Here is a 21188-nt window from a genome sequence, read left to right as displayed (position 1 = left end):
CTGGCACGCAGCAGGTATTGATTAAGAGGTTGCTTAGCAACAGGCTACAGAAGCTGGCAGTGAATAGGCTCAGCTGTATGTACTGTTAGAAAGCCATTCCTCCCTCTTGCTCTCTTTCTCTCACCCCCCAACCAGCTCTTTTTTTCCTCTCTTTCTCTCCCCCTCTCTCCTCCCTCCCGCTCTCTCCCATCCCTCCCGCCCTCTCCCTTTGTATCTCTCCCACTCCTACGGGTTGTGGTTTTCTCAGTAAGTTTTTAATTGCAATTGGTCAGGGGTGAAACTACTTCCATCTAATGTTCCAGTAGTTTCAGAAGCTACGGTAAAACAGAGCAGCCAGGTCTGGTGAGCAGAGCATAGAGATTCTCCCTGTAGAGAGAGAGAAAGAGAATTTTTTAATAACACTAATAGTACTCTGCTATTACTGCAGACACGCAGTCAGCCAAGACCTCTTTGACTCTTGTCTGGAGATAATCATACTGCATTACACACAGCAGAAAGAGCCCACCTGTTCTGGAGTGGATGAGTGATGCTGATATACAGTACACAAATCCAGGCTGTCTCCTGAGTGCATCTAATTGCTTTGAGAAAAATTCCCCGCTGTCATGTTCTTTGTCGGTCTGTCTGTCTTCGCTGCCTCTCTCTCTCGTAGGATCAGACGCACCTTATAAGAAATGTAGCAGTCTGAATCCGAGGCAGTGAGCACGTTCGGGCCATCAGAGAGGTTACATTTTAGAGGCAGCCATCTTGGCACTATAGAGAAATCTTAAGCTAATTTCCTGCAATTATACACCTTTCTCCATGGAGATGAGATTTTATTTAGAAGTTTTAAAGCAAATTTCCTACAATTCTATACATGTTGCCATGTAGCTGAGGAAATGTGGCAGTTTTAAAGTTAGTTTCCTGCAATTCTATGCATTTTTTCCTTGGATAATGCGGTGTTCTTTTGCTCAAACAAAATAACAAAATGAACACTGCTAAATGTATTGTTTTGTGATTTTTCTATTCTCCCTGACTGTCTAGCTTTTCTTTAGGTGAAAAATCCCTGATAAAGTGATACCATTTCAAGCCCAAAGTTTAATGTATTCATTTTGGACCGGATTCATCACCGTGCCTGTTGTGTACAGTAGCCTACAGTATACTAGAAATAGGTCTTATCTAGCTCCATTCACCAGAAGTTCTGCAGTCAACACATTTATATTAACTACAAAGATCAAAGAGAGCCAAACCCCCTCAGACCTGCTCAGTTCTCTCTCTCCAGTCTCTCTACTGGAGCTGTCATGTGAGTTTTGCCAGGCAGAGAACTGAGCTCCTGTCTCTCTGTCTGTTCTGTCCTTGTCTGTAATGAGAGGAGAAGCCAAGTCCAGAGTGGGAGGGATGGCAGACAGTTACCCTGCCCTCTCCTACTGGACATGTCTCTACTCTCAGGCTCAACTCTAGATAGAAGACATTCAATTCATCAAGCAAGGGCTGTTGCTGGAATATAACAAATATGCAGTGTCTGATGGGGTGAGAAGCTGGGTGGATGTGCCGAGGTTGGTGTGAAAGCTAGATGGACACCATCCAGCCAGAAGTGGCAGCAGCGTATTGTTCAGGCAGGAAAAGTCATTGTTTCTCAGAGAGACGTTGTCACCTTTTGCTCTGCTCTCTCACAAAGGAGGCACGTGTTGCCAGGAATAATCAGCAGGAAATGTTCACACACAGACAGTCAGCTGACTGAATAACTGCCTGCCTACTGTTCCACTATGCCCTCGATGGAATGCACACATACCCTTTAGCATATACAGGGAATTCGTAAAATATTCAGACCCCTTCACTTTTTCAAATCAAATTGTATTAGTCACATGCGCCGAATACAACAGGTGTAGACACAGTGAAATGCTTACTTAAGAGCAACCAACCAACAATGCAGTTTCAAAAAATACAGACAAGAATAAGAGATAAAAGTAACAAGTAATTAAAGAGCAGCAGTTAAACAACAATAGCAAGACTATATACAGGGGGGTACCGGTACAGAGTCAATGTGCGGGGGCACCGGTTAGTTGAGGTACTATGTACATGTAGGTAGAGTTATTGAAGTGACTATGCATAGATGACAACAACAACAGAGAGTAGCAGCGGTGTAAAGAGGGGTGGCAATGCAAATAGTCTGGGTAGTCATTTGATTAGATGTTCAGGAGTCTTATGGCTTGGGGGTAGAAGCTGTTTAGAAGCCTCTTGGACCTAGACTTGGCGCTCCGGTACTGCTTGCCATGCGGTAGCAGAGAGAACAGTCTATGACTAGGGTGGCTGGAGTCAGACAATTTTACGGCCTTCTGACACCACATGGTATAGAGGTCCTGGATGGCAGGTTGCTTGGCCCCAGTGATGTACTGGGCCATACGCACTACCCTGTGTAGTGCCTTGAGGTCGGAGGCCGAGCAGTTGCCGTACCAGGAAGTGATGCAGCCAGTCAGGATGCTCTCGATGGTGCAGCTGTAGAACCTTTTGAGGATCTGAGGACCCATGCCAAATCTTTTCAGTCTCCTGAGGGGGGAATAGGTTTTTTTGTGCCCTCTTCACGACTGTCTTGGTGTGCTTGGACCATGTTACTTTAATGGGGATGTGGACACCAAGGAACTTGAAGCGCTGAACCTGCTCCACTACAGCCTCGTCGATGAGAATGGCGGTGTACTCGGTCCTCTTTTTCCTGTAGTCCACAATCATCTCTTTTGTCTTGATCACGTTGAGGGAGAGGTTGTTGTCCTGGCACCACACGGCCAGGTCTCTGACGCCCTCCCTATAGGCTGTCTCGTCGTTGTCGGTGATCAGGCCTACCACTGTTGTGTCATCGGCAAACTTAATGATGGTGTTGTAGTTGTGCCTGGCCGTACAGTCATGCGTGAACAGGGAGTACAGGAGGGGACTGAGCACGCACCCCTGAGGGGCCCCTGTGTTGAGTATCAGCGTGGCGGATGTGTTGTTACCTTCCCTTACCACCTGGGGGCCGGCCCGTCAGGAAGTCCAGGATCCAGTTGCAGAGGGAGGTGTTTAGTCCCAGGGTCCTTAGCTTATTGATGAGCTTTGAGGGCAGGGTCCTTAGCTTATTGATGAGCTTTGAGGGCACTATTGTGTCCAACGCTGAGCTGTAGTCAATGAATAGCATTCTCACATAGGTGTTCCTTTTGTCCAGGTAGGAAAGGGCAGTATGGAGTGCAATAGAGATTGCATCATCTGTGGATCTGTTAGGGCGGTATGCAAATTGGAGTGGGTCTAGGGTTTCTGGGATAATGGCGTTGATGTGAGCCATGACCAGCCTTTCAAAGCACTTCATGGCTACAGATGTGAGTGCTACAGGTCGATAGTCATTTAGGCAGGTTACCTTAGTGTTCTTGGGCACAAAGACTATGGTGGTCTGCTTAAAACATGTTGGTATTACAGACTTGGACAGGGAGAGGTTTAAAATGTCAGTGATGACACTTGCCAGTTGGTCAGCGCATGCTCGCAGTACACGTCCTGGTAATCCGTCTGACCCTGCAGTCTTTGTGAATGTTTAATTGTTTGAAGGTCTTACTCGCATCGGCTGCGGAGAGCATGATCACACAGTCTTCTGGAACAGCTGGTGCTTTCTTGCATGTTTCAGTGCTATTTGCCTCGAATCGAGCACAGAAGTAGTTTAGCTCGTCTGGTAGGCTCGTGTCACCGGCTCTGACGCTCGTCGGCTGTGCTTCCCTATGTAGTCTGTAATGGTTTGCAAGCCCTGCCACATCCGACGAGCGTCAGAGCCGGTGTAGTACGATTCGATCTTAGTCCTATATTGACACTTTGCCTGTTTGATGGTTCATCAGAGGGAATAGCGGGATTTCTTATAAGCTTCCGGGTGAGAGTCCCGCTCCTTGAAAGTGGCAGCTCTAGCCTTTAGCTCAGTGCAGATGTTGCATGTAATCCATGGCTTCTGGTTGGGGTATGTACGTACGGTCACTGTGGGGACTACGTCATCGATGCACTTATTGATGAAGCCAGTGACTGGTGTGGTGTGCTCCTCAATGCCATTGGAAGAATCCTGGAACATATTCCAGTCTGTGCTAGAAAAACTGTCCTGTAGTTTAGCATCTGCTTCATTTGACTACTTTTTTGTTGACTGAGTCACTGGTGCTTCCTGCTTTCATTTTTGCTTGTAAGCAGGAGGATAGAATTACGGTCAGATTTGCCAAATGGAGGGTGAGGGAGAGCTTTGTATGCGTCTCTGTGTGTGGAGTAAAGGTGGTCTAGAGTTTAATTTCCCTCTGGTTGAACATTTAACATGCTGATAGAAATTTGGTATGGCGGATTTAAGTTTCCCTGCATTAAAATCCCCAGCCACTAGGAGCGCAGCCCCTGGGTGAGTGTTTTCCTGTTTGCTTATGGCGGAATACAGCTCATTGAGTGCGGTCTTAGTGCCAGCATCGGTCTGTGGTGGTATGTAGACAGCTACGAAAAATACAGATGAAAACTCTCTAGGTAGATAGTATGGTCTACAGCTTATCATGAGATAATCTACCTCAGGCAAGCAAAACCTCAAGACTTCCTTAGATATCATGCACCAGCTGTTATTTACAAAAATACATAGTCCGCCGCCCCATGTCTTACCAGATGCCGCTGTTCTATCCTGCCGATACAGCGTATAACCAGCCAGCTGTATGTTGATGTCTTCGTTCAGCCACGACTTCATGAAACAAGATATTACAGTTTTTATTGTCCCGTTGGTAGTTTAATCTTCCGCGTAGGTCATCGATTTTCTTTTCTTAAGATTGCACGTTTGCTAGCAGAACGGAAGGCAATTGGGGGTTTATCACTTTTTATAGCTACAGTTTACAGGCCTCCTGGGCCATATGCAGTGTTCCTCACTGAGTTCCCTGAATTCCTATCGGATCTTGTAGTCATAGCAGATAATATTCTAATTTTTGGTGACTTTAACATTCACATGGAAAAGTCCACAGACCCACTCCAAAAGGCTTTCGGAGCCATCATCGACTCAGTGGGTTTTGTCCAACATGTCTCTGGACCTACTCACTGCCACAGTCATACTCTGGACCTAGTTTTGTCCCATGGAATAAATGTTGTGGATCTTAATGTTTTTCCTCATAATCCTGGACTATCGGACCACCATTTTATTACGTTTGCAATTGCAACAAATAATCTGCTCAGACCCCAACCAAGGAGCATTAAAAGTCGTGCTATAAATTCTCAGACAACCCAAAGATTCCTTGATGCCCTTCCAGACTGCCTCTGCCTACCCAAGGACGTCAGAGGACAAAAATCAGTTAACCACCTAACCGAGGAACTCAATTTAACCTTGCACAATACCCTAGATGCAGTTGCACCCCTAAAAACTAAAAAATATCTGTCATAAGAAACTAGCTCCCTGGTATACAGAAAATACACGAGCTCTGAAGCAAGCTTCCAGAAAATTGGAACGGAAATGGCGCCACACCAAACTGGAAGTCTTCCGACTAGCTTGGAAAGACAGTACCGTGCAGTATCGAAGAGCCCTCACTGCTGCTCGATCATCCTATTTTTACAACTTAATTGAGGAAAATAAGAACAATCCGAAATTTCTTTTTGATACTGTCGCAAAGCTAACTAAAAAGCAGCCTTCGCAAATGGAGGATGGCTTTCACTTCAGCAGTAATAAATTTATGAACTTCTTTGAGGAAAAGATCATGATCATTAGAAAGCAAATTACAGACTCCTCTTTAAATCTGGGTATTCCTCCAAAGCTCCATTGTCCTGAGTCTACACAACTCTGCCAGAACCTAGGATCAAGGGAGATACTAAAGTGTTTTAGTACTATATCTCTTGACACAATGATGAAAATAATCATGGCCTCCAAACCCTCAAGCTGCATACTGGACCCTATTCCAACTAAACTACTGAAAGAGCTGCTTCCTGTGCTTGGCCCTCCTATGTTGAACATAATAAACGGCTCTCTATCCACCGGATGTGTACCAAGCTCACTAAAAGTGGCAGTAATAAAGGCTCTCTTGAAAAAGCCGAATCTTGATCCAGAAATTATAAAAAACTAATCGGCCTATATCGTATCTTCCATTCCTCTCAAAAATTTTAGAAAAAGCTGTTGCACAGCAACTCACTGCCTTCCTGAAGACAAACAATGTATACGAAACGCTTCAGTCTGGTTTTAGACCCCATCATAGCACTGAGACTGCACTTGTGAAGGTGGAAAATTACCTTTTAATGACGTCAGACCGAGGCTCTGCATCTGTCCTCGTGCTCCTAGATCTTAGTGCCGCTTTTGATACCATCGATCACCACATTCTTTTGGAGAGATTGGAAACCCAAATTGGTCTACATGGACAAGTTCTGGCCTGGTTTAGATCTTATCTGTCAGAAAGATATCAGTTTGTCTCTGTGAATGGTTTGTCCTCTGACAAATCAATTGTAAATTTCGGTGTTCCTCAAGGTTCCGTTTTAGGACCACTATTGTTTTCACTATATATTTTACCTCTTGGGGATGTCATTCGAAAACATAATGTTAAATTTCACTGCTATGCGGACGACACACAGCTGTACATTTCAATGAAACATGGTGAAGCCCCAAAATTGCCCTCGCTAGAAGCCTGTGTTTCAGACATAAAGAAGTGGATGGCTGCAAACTTTCTACTTTTAAACTCGGACAAAACAGAGATGCTTGTTCTAGGTCCCAAGAAACAAAGAGATCTTCTGTTGAATCTGACAATTAATCTGGATGGTTGTACAGTCGTCTCAAATAAAACTGTGAAGGACCTCGGCGTTACTCTGGACCCTGATCTCTCTTTTGAAGAACATATTAAGACTGTTTCAAGGACAGCTTTTTTCCATCTACGTAACATTGCAAAAATCAGAAATTTTCTGTCCAAAAATGACGCAGAAAAATTAATCCATGCTTTTGTTACTTCTAGGCTGGACTACTGCAATGCTCTACTTTCCGGCTACCCGGATAAAGCACTAAATAAACTTCAGTTAGTGCTAAATACGGCTGCTAGAATCCTGACTAGAACCAAAAAATTTGATCATATTACTCCAGTGCTAGCCTCCCTACACTGGCTTCCTGTTAAGGCAAGGGCTGATTTCAAGGTTTTACTGCTATCCTACAAAGCATTACATGGGCTTGCTCCTACCTATCTTTCCGATTTGGTCCTGCCGTACATACCTACACGTACGCTACGGTCACAAGACGCAGGCCTCCTAATTGTCCCTAGAATTTCTAAGCAAACAGCTGGAGGTAGGGCTTTCTCCTATAGAGCTAAATTTTTATGGAATGGTCTGCCTACCAATGTGAGAGACGCAGACTCAGTCTCAACCTTTAAGTCTTTACTGAAGACTTATCTCTTCAGTAGGTCCTATGATTAAGTATAGTCTGGCCCAGGAGTGTGAAGGTGAACGGAAAGGCTGGAGCAACGAACCGCCCTTGCTGTCTCTGCCTTGCCGGTTCCCCTCTTTCCACTGGGATTCTCTGCCTCTAACCCTTTTACAGGGGCTGAGTCACTGGCTTACTGGTGTTCTTCCATGCCGTCCATGGGAGGGGTGCGTCACTTGAGTGGGTTGAGTCACTGACGTGGTCTTCCTGTCTGGGTTGGCGCCCCCCCCTTGGGTTGTGCCATGGCGGAGATCGTTGTGGGCTATACTCGGCCTTGTCTTAGGACGGTAAGTTGGTGGTTGGAGACATCCCTCTAGTGGTGTGGGGGCTGTGCTTTGGCAAAGTGGGTGGGGTTATATCCTGCCTGTTTGGCCCTGTCCGGGGGTATCATCGGATGGGGCCACAGTGTCTTCTGATCCCTCCTGTCTCAGCCTCCAGTATTTATGCTGCAGTAGTTTATGTGTCGGGGGGCTAGGGTCAGTCTGTTACATCTGGAGTATTTCTCGTCTTATCCGGTGTCCTGTGTGAATTTAAATATGCTCTCTCTAATTCTCTCTTTCTGTCTTTCTCTCGGAGGACCTGAGCCCTAGGACCATGCCTCTGGACTACCTGGTATGATGACTCCTTGCTGTCCCCAGTCCACCTGGCCGTGCTGCTGCTCCAGTTTCAACTGTTCTGCCTGCGGCTATGGAACCCTGACCTGTTCACCGGACGTGCTTGTTGCACCCTCGACAACTACTATGATTATTATTATTTGACCATGCTGGTCATTTATGAACATTTTAACATTTTAACATCTTGACCATGTTCTGTTATAATATCCACCCTGCACAGCCAGAAGAGGACTGGCCACCCCTCATAGCCTGGTTCCTCTCTAGGTTTCTTCCTAGGTTTTTGGCCTTTCTAGGGAGTTTTTCCTAGGGAGTTTTTCCTAGCCACCATGCTTCTTTCACATGCTTTGCTTGCTGTTTGGGGTTTTAGGCTGGGTTTCTGTACAGCACTTTGAGATATCAGCTGATGTACGAAGGGCTATATAAAAATAAATGTGATTTGATTTGATCGCCAACAAATTCTCAGAAGGCAGCTCGACCTCCGGCCCCTTTTTCTCCACCTTCTCTTCACGCAAATGAGGGGGATCTGGGCCTGTTCCCGGGAAAGCAGTATTCACGTCGGGCTCGTCGGACCCGTTAAAGGAAAAAAAGGATTCTTCCAGTTCGTGGTGAGTAATCACTGTTCTGATGTCCAGAAGTTATTTTCAGTCATAAGAGACAGCAGCAGCAACATTATGTACAAAATAAGTACACACAGAAGTTACAAACAACGCAAAGAAACAAACAAAAAAACACAATTGGTTAGGAACACCGGCGCCATCTTATATCGACCTGTGGATGTGCCCTCTCTGTGTTTTTTGAGAATCATCCAATAGATCATTAATACATGGGTGTGTGTGCTGATACTGTGTATGCACATGAGACGGCGTTAAGTGCCACAGTAGGCTAAACGAAGATATCGATTCCTTAAACAAAGACAGAGGTGATCAAATCAGAAATTGCCCATATTGATTCTGTGGGGGAAAAAAACTCCCCTTTGAGAACAAATTGAAACAGGACGTTGACAGAACTGTATTTTGAGACGTAAGAACTCTATTTTAATTTGCCAAGCATACAGAGACATAAAAGTTGTATCTGCTTGACTCTGGTAGAAAAAAGGCCTCATTGCCAAAATCCAAAAGTATCCCTTTAAATGCCGTTATATCGTGTCTCACGGTGTAGATTTGTGAACAAGAATAAAGGTGTAGAGAGGTAATCTCACCAAATAAAAAATTCAACCATTAAATGGCTTTCTGAGAATCACAGTACTGACAAAGGAGGGTCTGTTATTGTATAAGAGAGGGACAAATACTGTATGAGCAGGAAGGCTATAGACAGTACAACAATATTGGCTATTACCTGCCTTTGTCTTCTAGCCCTTTGGAGAATATGAAACAAGAGTTTAGTGATACAATGCATTCTGAAAGTATTCAGACCCCTTCCCTTTTTCCACATTTTGTTACAGCCCTATTCAAAATGTATTTTGCTCAAGCTACACACATTAACCCATAATGACAAAGTGAAAACAGGTTTTTAGAATTCTTTGCAAAATGTATTATCAATAAAAAAACTGAAATACCTTATTTACGTAAGTATTCAGGCACCTAAAAGGCACCTAAAAGGACTCTGACCATGAGAAACAAGATTCTCTGATCTGATGAAACCAATATTGAACTCTTTGGCCTGAATGCCAAGCGTCACATTTGGAGGAAACCTGGCACCATCCCTATGGTGAAGCATGGTAGTGTCAGCATCATGCTGTGGGGATGTTTTTCAGCAGCGGGGACTGGAAGACTAGTCAGGATCGAGGGAAAGATGAACAGATCAAAGTACAGAGAGATCCATGATGAAACCTGCTCCAGAGTGCTCAGGACCTCAGACTGGGACGAAGGTTTACCTTCCAACAGGACAACGACCCTAAGCACACAGCCAAGACAAACGCAGAAGTGGCTTCGGGATAAGTCTCTGAATGTCCTTGAGTGGCCCAGCCAGAGTCCAGACTTGAACCCGATCGAACATCTCTATGTAGCATCATACCCAAGAAGACTCCAGGCTGTAAATCGCTGGCAAAGGTGATTCAACAAAGTACAGGGTAAAGGGTCTGAATACTTATGTAAATGTGATTTCATTTTAAAAAACATTTTTTTTTATAGATTTGCTAAAATTAAGAAAAAAATAAGTTGCTTAGACACTATGGAGTATTGTGTGTAGATTGATGAGGGGAAAAACTATTTAATCCATTTTAGAATAAGGCTAACGTAACAAAATGTGGAAAAAGTCCCTGCCCACCCTAGGTTAACGTGCTGCTACATGTTACCAAAAGTCCACAAGGATCCTCATAAACCTCCTGGAAGGCCCATCAGCAACAATGAAACTACATCAGAGCCTGCCTCCAAGTACATTGATTTCTACATTAAGCCTTTTGTGCCAAACTTCCCTCTTTCCTTCAAGATACCACTCATACTCTTAACAAGCTATCTGAGCTCAAAGATGTTGGATCTTCCTACTTGGTAACGATGGATGTTGAATCCCTTTACACCAATATTGTACACAATGAAGGTCTGGAGGCTTCAAAGCATTATCTCAAACATAGGCCAGAGGAAAATACGCTCCCTGCTGACTTTCTTCAATTAACAGAGTGGAACTAAACAAGAGAAGGAGACTGCTATGAGGGCTTGCTTTGAACTACCCAAACTTATTATGGGGACTTTGGGAAGAGAAGTTTATTCTCTGTTCTGCTAAGAGAGTGAACATTATTTATAATACAAGGGTTACATGGAGAAAATCGGACTTCTCTGAAATGAAAAAGTACATTTTACCTAAACCCTCCCTGAACGTTTAAAAAAAACAAGTGAACCTCCCATGTACCTAAAATAATAATTAAAACAAAGTAGATAGCAGAGAACATGTCTACCGTTTAAGCTCACTTCTTGCACAGACCTGAGCCTTAGGTATGCAGTTTCAGAAACTGTTCTTCGTCCTGTAAGCATTACATGGCAACACAGGAATTTTGATAGCACACAGGGCTGCGGGTCAGAAGGTTGTGGAATTGCAGACCACTGTGGACAAGAGTAGGGTTGGAGAGATCTCCTTTATAGTAAAAGCATTGCATGAATCTATCATCCTATTTGCAGGTCTGAGGAAAAATATTGCCTTCTATAAAAATGTCAAGCAATTCTACGTCATTTTATGTAGATTTAGCAGAATATTTTTTAGTATCTCACAAATTACTGAAATTACAGGCCAAGAATTTGATCATATTTCTCCAATGCCAAATCAATTTGTCTTGTTTGCTCACGAAACTGTCCCTGTTTGCAAATAATTTAAATCGGAGATGTCATTAGGAATCTGAACATGGCACTTTCAAAAGTTAGGCCTACCTTTCCACCCCAGACAGAGTAGGTCTACCTTTCCACCCCAGACAGAGTAGGCCTACCTTTCCACCCCAGACAGAGTAGGCCTACCTTTCCACCCCAGACAGAGTAGGCCTACCTTTCCACCCCAGACAGAGTAGGTCTACCTTTCCACCCCAGACAGAGTAGGTCTACCTTTCCACCCCAGACAGAGTAGGTCTACCTTTCCACCCCAGACAGAGTAGGCCTACCTTTCCACCCCAGACAGAGTAGGTCTACCTTTCCACCCCAGACAGAGTAGGCCTACCTTTCCACCCCAGACAGAGTAGGCCTACCTTTCCACCCCAGACAGAGTAGGTCTACCTTTCCACCCCAGACAGAGTAGGCCTACCTTTCCACCCCAGACAGAGTAGGTCTACCTTTCCACCCCAGACAGAGTAGGCCTACCTTTCCACCCCAGACAGAGTAGGCCTACCTTTCCACCCCAGACAGAGTAGGCCTACCTTTCCACCCCAGACAGAGTAGGCCTACCTTTCCACCCCAGACAGAGTAGGCCTACCTTTCCACCCCAGACAGAGTAGGTCTACCTTTCCACCCCAGACAGAGTAGGTCTACCTTTCCACCCCAGACAGAGTAGGTCTACCTTTCCACCCCAGACAGAGTAGGCCTACCTTTCCACCCCAGACAGAGTAGGTCTACCTTTCCACCCCAGACAGAGTAGGCCTACCTTTCCACCCCAGACAGAGTAGGCCTACCTTTCCACCCCCCCACCGACAGAGTAGGCCTACCTTTCCACCCCAGACAGAGTAGGCCTACAGACAGAGTAGGCCTACCAACGCAGAACACTGTAAACTTTAACTGCTGGCTACTCTTCTTCCGTGGCTTAACCCAACGAGAGAAGGTCACAAGTAATCCCCGTAAAGCTGTCTGGGTTTAAACATCCACTGTACAAAAAGTGAATAGTTTAATCAATTGATAGTGACAGATTTCGTCAAAATCTTAAGCTAACAAGTGGTAGGCCTGTGCTTTTTGCCATTTTCTTTCAGAAAAGGCAGGCCTATGGCATACCCTTGCATACCCCCTCAGTTTGAGTCTTGGTTTTAACTTAACAGCCCTTCACTGACATGGAGGTAGGCTATTTAAAAAGTGCATGGTGGGTGGAGGAGTTGACCAACAGACCTATGGATATAGTAGCCTATAGCCTAATTTAGTCTGTAAAACAGGTAGGCCTATCTCATTTCTTAAATAGGAAGAAACAGGCTCTAACACAAAGCCCTCTTGTTGTTAGTAAAGTCTAATTAAAATAAAGACTGTTGAAATTAATTATGCCTACTCGAATTTGCCTACTTTCAGCACCATGAGCACAGCCATTGATTAGGCAGCACATACAAAAGTTTGATCAACAAGAGCAAAGCAAGACGGGGCTCAGGTTTGGAATATCCATTGCAGTGTGTAATGCAGCCTAGTTTTATTGACACCATTCCAGCAGCTCTCTTAGAAATATAACTTTGATCTATGCTTCTCTGAGCATGCACTTCGTAGGCTATTGCCTATGGATCATTTGATTGAGACCACACTAAATAGCCAATAGGCGCACTTGATATTGCGCGCCCAGCAGAGAATCACAGATGAGGTGCGGCATCGGGCACACATCGATAAAAAGCCAAATAAGCAACTATTTCTAAAACACTGACAAATATTAAACATTTCAATTACATGACCCTCCGCTGGACTAGATAAAAAAATAAACCCTCCCTTGACTGAAATTGAAAAAGCATGACCCTCCCCCATTTCCTACAGGTAACCATTCCGTAAATATTGATCCATCCCTAACCCTTTTTTTAATTGTATGGTATGGTATGGCAGATACATTGATGACATCCTTTTAGCGCTCTCTAGATTAGAAAATGAATTGTTAGAATTCAAATCTGTCAATTCCCTCAATGAGAATTTGAAGGTGAGTTTAGAATACAGTCAAACGCAAATTAACTTTCTGGATTTGAAAATCTTAACTCAGAATGGCTCACTCCACATCACCATTTACAGGAAACGTACGGGCCGCAATATCCTCAGTGTGGACAGTTTTCACCCCGCCACGCCGTATTTGTGACAGGAAGGAGGATTTTGAGGAAAAAGCTGTGAAAATGTATTCCAGGTCTCAGCAACGGGGATACAACCAAGAATGCTAAACCAGTCTCTCACCAAAGCAAAATCTCTGGAAAGAGAAAGTCTTCTCAAAACACACCCACAGGCCTAAAAAACCCAAGCAAATCTACTTTGTGACCCAACACAGCCAGGAGGTGGCCAGGGTTAAAGGGCAATTCCTCCACTTTCCAACCTCATATTCATTGTCTCTAGAATCATACCAGTGTCTACATACAGTGCCTTTGGAAAGTATTCAGATCAATTGATTTACTCCACATTTTGTTACGTTACAGCCTTATTCTAAAGTTGATTAAATAGTTTTTTTTTTTCTTTATCAATCTACACACAATACCCCATAATGACAAGCAAAAACTGGTTATACATTTATGTATTTTTTTTATTTATTTTTAAGTATCACATTTACATAAGTATTCAGACCCGTTACTCAGTACTTTGTTGAAGCACCTTTGGCAGCGATTACAGCAGAATCTTCTTGGGTATGACACTACAAGCTTGGCACATCTGTACTTGGGTGTTTCTCCCATTCTTCTCTGCAGATCCTCTCAAGCTCTGTCAGGTTGGATGGGAGCATCGCTGCACAGCTATTTTCAGGTCTCTACAGAGATGTTTGATCGGGTTCAGGTCCGGTCTCTGGCTGGGCCACTCAAGGACATTCAGAGACTTGTCCCGAAGCTACTCCTGCATTGTCTTGGCTGTGTGCTTAGGGTCGTTGTCCTGTTGGAAGTTGAACCTTCGTCCCAGTCTGAGGTCCTGAGCACTCTGGAGCAGGTTTTCATCATGGATCTCTCTGTACTTTGCTCCGTTCATCTTTGCCTCGATCCTGACTAATCTCCCAGTCCCTGACGCTGAAAAACACCCCCGCAGCATGATGCTTCCACCACCATACTTTACAGTAGGGATGGTGGCAGGTTTCCTCCAGACATGACGCTTGGCATTCAGACAAAAGAGTTCAATCTTGGTTTCATCAGACCAGAGAATACTGTTTCGTATGGTCTGGAGAGTCTTTAGGTGCCTTTTGGCAAAATGAAAGTGGGCTGTCATCTTCCTTTTATTGAGGAGTGGCTTGTGTCTGGCCACTCTACCATAAAGACATGATAGATGGAGCGCTGCAGAGATGGTTGTCCTTCTGGAAGGTTCTCCCATCTCCACAGAGGAAATCTAGAGCTCTGCCAGAGGGACCATCGGGTTCTTGGTCACCTCCCTGACCAAGGCCCTTCTCCCCTGAAGGCTCAGTTTGGCCAGCTCTAGGAAGAGTCTTGGTGGTTCCAAACTTCTTCCATTTAGAATGATGGAGGCCTCTGTGTTCTTGGGGACCTTCAATGATGCAGAAATGTTTTGGTACTCTTCCCCAGATCTGTGCCTTGACACAATTCTGTCTCAGAGCTCTACGGACAATTCCTTTGACCTCCTGGCTTGGTTTTGCTCAGACATGCACAGTCAACTGTGGGACCTTATATAGGCAGGTGGGTGCCTTTCCAAATCATGTCCAATCAATTGAATTTACCACAGGTGGATGCCAATCAAGTTGTAGAAACATCTCAAGGATGATCAATGGAAACAGGATGCACTTGAGCTCAATTTATAATCTCATAGCAAAGGGTCTGAATACTTATGTAAATAAGGTATCTGTTTAATATATTTGCAAAAAAATTCTAAAAACCCATTTTCGTTTTGTCATTATGGGGTATTCTGTGTAGATTGCTGAGGATTTAAAAAAAATGTAATACATTTTAGAAGGGTGTAATGTAAGGGGTCTGAATACTTTCTGAAGGCACTATGTGAAAACGATGTGTTTCTATGATCGGTGGTTAAAAAGATAAGAAAAGTCCTAAAAAAATGCTTCTCTGTGACATCACAGGGTAGGATTAAGAAGGGGAAAAAAAGTAAATAAAAAAAGTTTTAACTTTTGACGATGTCATTGGGTAGAACCTTTTAATGTTATTTTTTTCTTCTACAAAACGTAGCAATGCGCCTTTTTACATACAGTACCAGTCAAAAGTTTGGTGTGAGTTGGTATATATACACACCTGTTTTTCCACCACTATTCTTTGTCACCCTGATGAAGGCCGTTGTAGCCGCGACACATTGGTGCGTTTTTTTTATTCTTGCATAAGCGGAAAACAATAAAGGCTTTCAAATTTTTTCACTACATTGTTTACTATCCAGCTGATAAAGGCCGTTGTAGTCGCAACGCATCGGTGCACAACAAGCATATGGCTCATGAGGGCAGTGGGTGGCCTAGCAATTAGAGAGGCGAGCCAGCAACCGAAGGGTTGCCAGTTCCAATCCCGGGTCTGACGGGAAGTGAGTTGGCAGGCGGAAGGGTTGCTGATATCAAATCCTATATACCACTACCTGTTGTTGTGTCCTTGAGCAAACCCCACACAACAACAGCCCACTGGGAGCCCAGTGTGGCAGCCCCCTGCACCTTTACAAAAACCTGGATCTGTGTCTTTGAGGGGTTAAAAGTGGAAGTCAAATTTCGGTTTGACCAACAAAGTGATCTTAATCAATTTATTTTTGTTCTATATTATTTCATCCAATGATCAAAGAGAACCTCATGGATTAACTATAAACCAAAGAAGCACTCCTCTCCTGTGTCTCTATAGTAGGCTGTTTAAAATAAAGTTGGGTATATCTATTTGATGGCAATAGTTTTATATAACATTTTAAAGGGTTAAAAAAAAATCTGTGCATTAGAGTAATCGTAATAACTCTGTCTACAATAGAGCAAGGCAAAATCAGGAGAGTATAAAATAGTTTGTCGACATTTCAGCTATATCTTTTAAGACAAGTCAAATGAGAAGTCTTGATGATGAATCTCTCCATTGCTTGAGCATGACGACCCAAATCTAATCTGATTAATCTCAAAGAGTCTCATCTCTTGAATATTTATGATTCACCAACTCAAAAGGCACCATATACCGTCAACTGAAAATGAAACATATCTCCATGGTGTTTTACCAGTACTAGAGCAGGGCAGTACAGTAGACTGTTACCTGCAGAGGTCTCAGTGAACACAGCCAGGGTCTGCCCCCCCACACTATGCATGGAGAATGGGTGGTCCCGGGGAGCTCGTACAGACGCTGCCTTCTCCCCCAGGGCAGACAGGCTGGTTAGGTCCTCATTCAGGGTGAACGACACCTAAAGGAAACACCACAGACCTTTGGATCCGCTAACATACCAGCATGGATGCAGGCTTTTGTTCAAACCAAGCAGTAAAACCTCTGATTCAACTAATCATAGTTTATGAATCTATAAACATGACTTCCAATAATGAAAATTATGTTCTAATAATACAGCTACTGTTTTCTAGAACGCTTCCAGAAGTTTGAGGTATTACTGAGGACAAGGAACAGTGTATGGGTTTACAGTGACACCTTGTGGCAACAAGTAACATACTTACATCTGTTTTTCCTTGTTTCCTATGGGGGGGAGGGGAAATGCATTTACTTTCAGGAAACTACAATATAGGCTACACTAATTCTCATTAGACAGCTGATTCCTGAAGAACCATGTTACTGAATTTCGGACCATTTATAACTAGCATCACCAACTACAAAATTGAGCATGATGTCCACTGCAAAAGTCAACATTTCTATGTCTGGTAGTGTTGAACCCCTCTGAAAAGCAGAAATATGTTTTCAGTAATGAACAATGTGGAGTTATAGCTAATGGTCAGTGTTTACTTTACAATCTTGAGCTTTCCAATTTCTCCTTTTCCGGATGCTTTGGCCCACTGCTGGGCCAAGTACTTGGGAACCTGATCAGGTCAAACAAAAGTTAAAAAGAGACCGGAGGTGGTAATTTAGCTAGCTAAATGCTAGGCTATTCCTTAACAAACCCGTCAGTGTGACCAATATGTGTATGGATATGACTTACCGTTTAATTAGATTTTAGGCAACATACCTTTACTAGCCATACACCGGTGTTTTGCTTAGTTCCGGTTAAATCAACCTCCGTTTTTTCAGACATAGCGGCAGATCCTTTGATGAGGTTCTTCACTACACGTGAAGTTGCTAACAGTGGAGTCACAGACAGGTTACAGGAAATACAACGCATGAGAAACCTCACTTCGATCAATGAAGAGCACACTACACAGCGTGATGGATAATACAATTTGAATAACATTGTGCAAGTGTGAAATGATTTTATGGTGAATTTGGTCAATTTTATTTATTAGCCTATTGATAAGGTTGTTACTATACGTGGACCATAATATTTGATCCCACTGGAATTCACAAATGTTTTATAAAAATACAGTATAAATCAGAGGTGGCACCAAGTCACTATTATTCGAGTCACACGCAAATCTCAAGTGACAAGATCCAAGTCTCAATTCGAGTCCCAAGTAGAACGGGTCAAAACTCAAGTCAAGTCCAAGTCGTGCATTCTAAGAGTCCAGTCACAAGTTTTCAAGTCGGGTCTCAAGTCAAGTAAAAAAATACATATACATGCAACAACTTGTTCAACTACAAATCATTGTCGTCTATTTATTGAGGCTACCAGACAGCCCTTTTCATTATTTTGTCTACAACACATTTTGATTTGCCTATGTAATTGTAAAATAGGGACCTTGTGGCAATTGTAAGGGCATGAAATCAGCAGAAGGCAAGGCAGGTTGACATGCTCAGTGTAGATTTATTTACAGGTCTTGCTGATCCAATGCTGAAAGCGGGTTATATTTAATTAAGCAATAAGGCCTGAGGGGGTGTGCTATATGCCCAAAATACAATGTCTAAGGGCTGTTCTTAGCCACGACGCAACGTGGAGTGCCTGGACACAGCCCTTAGCAATGGCCTTGTACCACAACCCCCCGAGGTGCCTTACTGCTATTGCAAACTGGTTACCAATGTAATTAGAGCAGTAAAAATGGTCATACCCGTGGTATACGGTCTGATATACCACAGCTGTCAGCCAATCAACATTCATGTCTCGAACAACCCACTTTATAGTACAGAATATACACGTAGATTTACCAAATATACAGAGCCAATAGACCGAAAGAAATAGCCTCTGTATCAGGCTTAACCTGTTCTATCTGAGCAGACAAGTAGAGGGCAAGACTTTAACCTCCTCTTGAAAAACCAAATCGAAGCCGGCAAACAGGTAGGCCTAAATAATATAAGCTCGTGGCCCCCAGGACCATACAATTACCCAATTGGCAATTACAACCAATAACCTGGTACTACAATGTAAAAGGCCATTTCCACATCCATTGTTACATTCGTCATATTCAGACTTAATCATTATTAATGATATTTCAACACCATGGAACAATCATTTTCTCTTATTCAACGTTCTGACTCCAAAGCGTGGAGCGCAGGCCACGTAGCCCATTTCTCTGCGCCCTAAGGCGCGCGCGCTCCTTTATTACGCACAACCAGAATGACAGAGACATATGCCACGTTCAAAACAACTGGAAACTCGGAACTGGGAATTCGGACATTTTCGACTTCTGACTTCAGTGCGCTCAAAACAACTGGAAACTGAAAAAACATGCTCCGACTGGGAAAAACCATTTGGAACGGTCATCCAACTCGGGATTCCAACTCGGGAACTCGGGCCTCTTTCTAGAGCTCCGACTTTCCGACCTGAAGATCACTGACGTCATGATTTGATTTCGTAATTTTCCGAGTTCCCATTTGTTTTGAACGTGGCAAAAGACACACGGAACTCCGACATAACCTGTGAAATATGAACAAAGCAGTGGCGGTGTTTGGCATTTAAGATGTGGGAGGATGATCATGAGCATGGCCTTATTTCAATTACAGCATACTGGATGACTGTCATTCATATTCCATTCACCCAGGTTAACATAACATCGATAGGTTTAAGGTACTACATGATACTAAAATGTTCCCTATGCCCATCATGAGGTTGCTAGCTACAACTTAGCCTATGAATGGAAGTTTACAACATAGGTTGATAGAAATTTGAGTAATCAAGATGACAGACATTGACACATTCAATACTGCCTTGCACACTCTTGCCTGCATATAGCTGATCTGGGTGTAATCAGTAGTCCAACAGTTGGAAACAAGAGTTTCTACTGGACAAATTCAGGTAAGTTTATCCCCGTTTCGTTATGTTTGCTTGTATTTCAAAAACTTTAGCAGAATCGGCGGAATGAATACACCCCTGTTCACACGCAAACACAGTTCACTTTCATAGCAGCCACATACAAACAGTTTGAATGATCCCTTTGATCGTTATATTCCTTCTCGCAGCTATGCGCTCTCCTCTCATCAGATCAAATCAAACTTTATTTGTCACATCCGCCGAATACAACAACTGTAGACCTTACCGTGAAATGCTTACTTACAAGCCCTTAGCCAACAGTGCAATTCAAGAAAGAGTTAAGAAAATATTTACCAAATAAACTAAAGTAAAAAATAATAAAAAGTAACACAATAAAATAACAATAACGAGGCTATATACAGGGGGTACTGGTACCGAGTCAATGTGAGGGGGTGCAGATTAGTCGAGGTTAGTTAGGGGTGAAGTGATAATAAACAGCGAGTAGCAGCACTGTACTTAACAAATGGGGGGGGATATAAATAGTCTGGTGGCCATTTGAACAATTGTTCAGCAGTGTTATGGCTTGGGGGTAGAAGCTATTAAGGAGCCTTTTGGTCCTAGAGTTGGCGCTCCGGTACCACTTGCCATGCAGTAGGAAAGAAAACAGTCTATGACTTTGGTGAATGGAGTCTCTGACAATTTTTGGGGATTTCCTCTGACACCGCCTAGTATCTAGGTCCTGGATGGCAGGAAGCTCGGCCCCAGTGATGTACTGGGCCGTACGCACTACCCTCTGTAGCTCCTTATGGTCAGATGCCGAGCAGTTGCCATACCAGGTGGTGATTCAACCGGTCAGCATACTCTCGATGGTGCAGCTTTAGAACTTTTTGAGGATCTAGTGACCCCTGCCAAATCTTTTCAGTCTCCTGAGGGGGAAAAGGTGTTGCAGTGCCCTCTTCATGACTGTCTTGGTGTGTTTGGACCATGATAGTTTGTTGGTGATGTAGACACTCTCGACCCGCTCCACTGCAGCCCCGTCGATGTTAATGGGGGCCTGTTCAGCCTGCCTTTTTCTGTAATACACGATCAGCTTCTTTGTCTTGCTCACATTGAGGGAGAGGTTGTTGTCCTGGCACCACACTGCCAGGTCTCTGACCTCCTCCCTATAGGCTGTCTCATCGTTGTCGGTGATAAGTCCTACCACTGTTGTGTCGTCAGCAAACTTAATGATGGTGTTGCAGTCATGTTTGGCCATGCAGTCGTGGGTGAACAGGGAGTACAGGAGGGGACTAAGTACACACCCCTGAGGGGCCCCAGTATTGAGGATCAGCGTGGCAGACGTGTTGTTGCCTACCCTTACCATCTGGGGGCAGCACATCAGGAAGTCCAGGATCCAGTTGCAGAGAGAGGTGTTTAGTCCCAGGGTCCTTAGCTTAGTGATGAGCTTCATGGGCACCATGGTGTTGAACGCTGAGCTGTAGTCAATGAATAGCATTCTCTCATAGGTCTTCCTTTTGTCCAGGTGGGAAAGGGCAGTGTGGAGTGCAATTGAGATTGTGTCATCTGTGGATCTGTTGGAGCGGTATGCGAATTGGAGTGGTCTAGGGTATCCGGGAGGATGCTGTTGGTGTGAGCCATGACCAGCCTTTCAAAGCACTTCATGGCTACCGACGTGAGTGCCACAGG

The 21188-nt window shown here is 43.9% G+C and overlaps 1 protein-coding gene across 1 annotated transcript in view; it reads right to left on the bottom strand.

Annotated features, from left to right (window-relative positions):
• Positions 1–17533, bottom strand: part of gtf2f2b (general transcription factor IIF, polypeptide 2b) — a 49775-nt gene extending 32242 nt beyond the window's left edge. Inside the window, exons 1-4 of the mRNA XM_045707702.2 lie at positions 17391–17533; positions 17171–17244; positions 16888–16906; positions 16481–16625 (exon numbers count right to left, since the gene is read on the bottom strand). Coding sequence (XP_045563658.1) covers positions 16481–16625; positions 16888–16906; positions 17171–17244; positions 17391–17456 — 304 coding nt within the window. The 5' untranslated portion in view covers positions 17457–17533. The remainder of the gene's footprint in view (positions 1–16480; positions 16626–16887; positions 16907–17170; positions 17245–17390) is intronic.
• Between the last annotated feature and the right edge of the window lie 3655 nt (positions 17534–21188).

The sequence above is a fragment of the Salmo salar genome, chromosome 25, assembly GCF_965601325.2.
Source record: "Salmo salar chromosome 25, fSalSal1, whole genome shotgun sequence".
NCBI classification, from domain to species: domain Eukaryota; kingdom Metazoa; phylum Chordata; class Actinopteri; order Salmoniformes; family Salmonidae; genus Salmo; species Salmo salar.
Note: the sequence above shows the minus strand (reverse complement) of the source record. Positions and strands in the feature narration are given on the sequence as shown.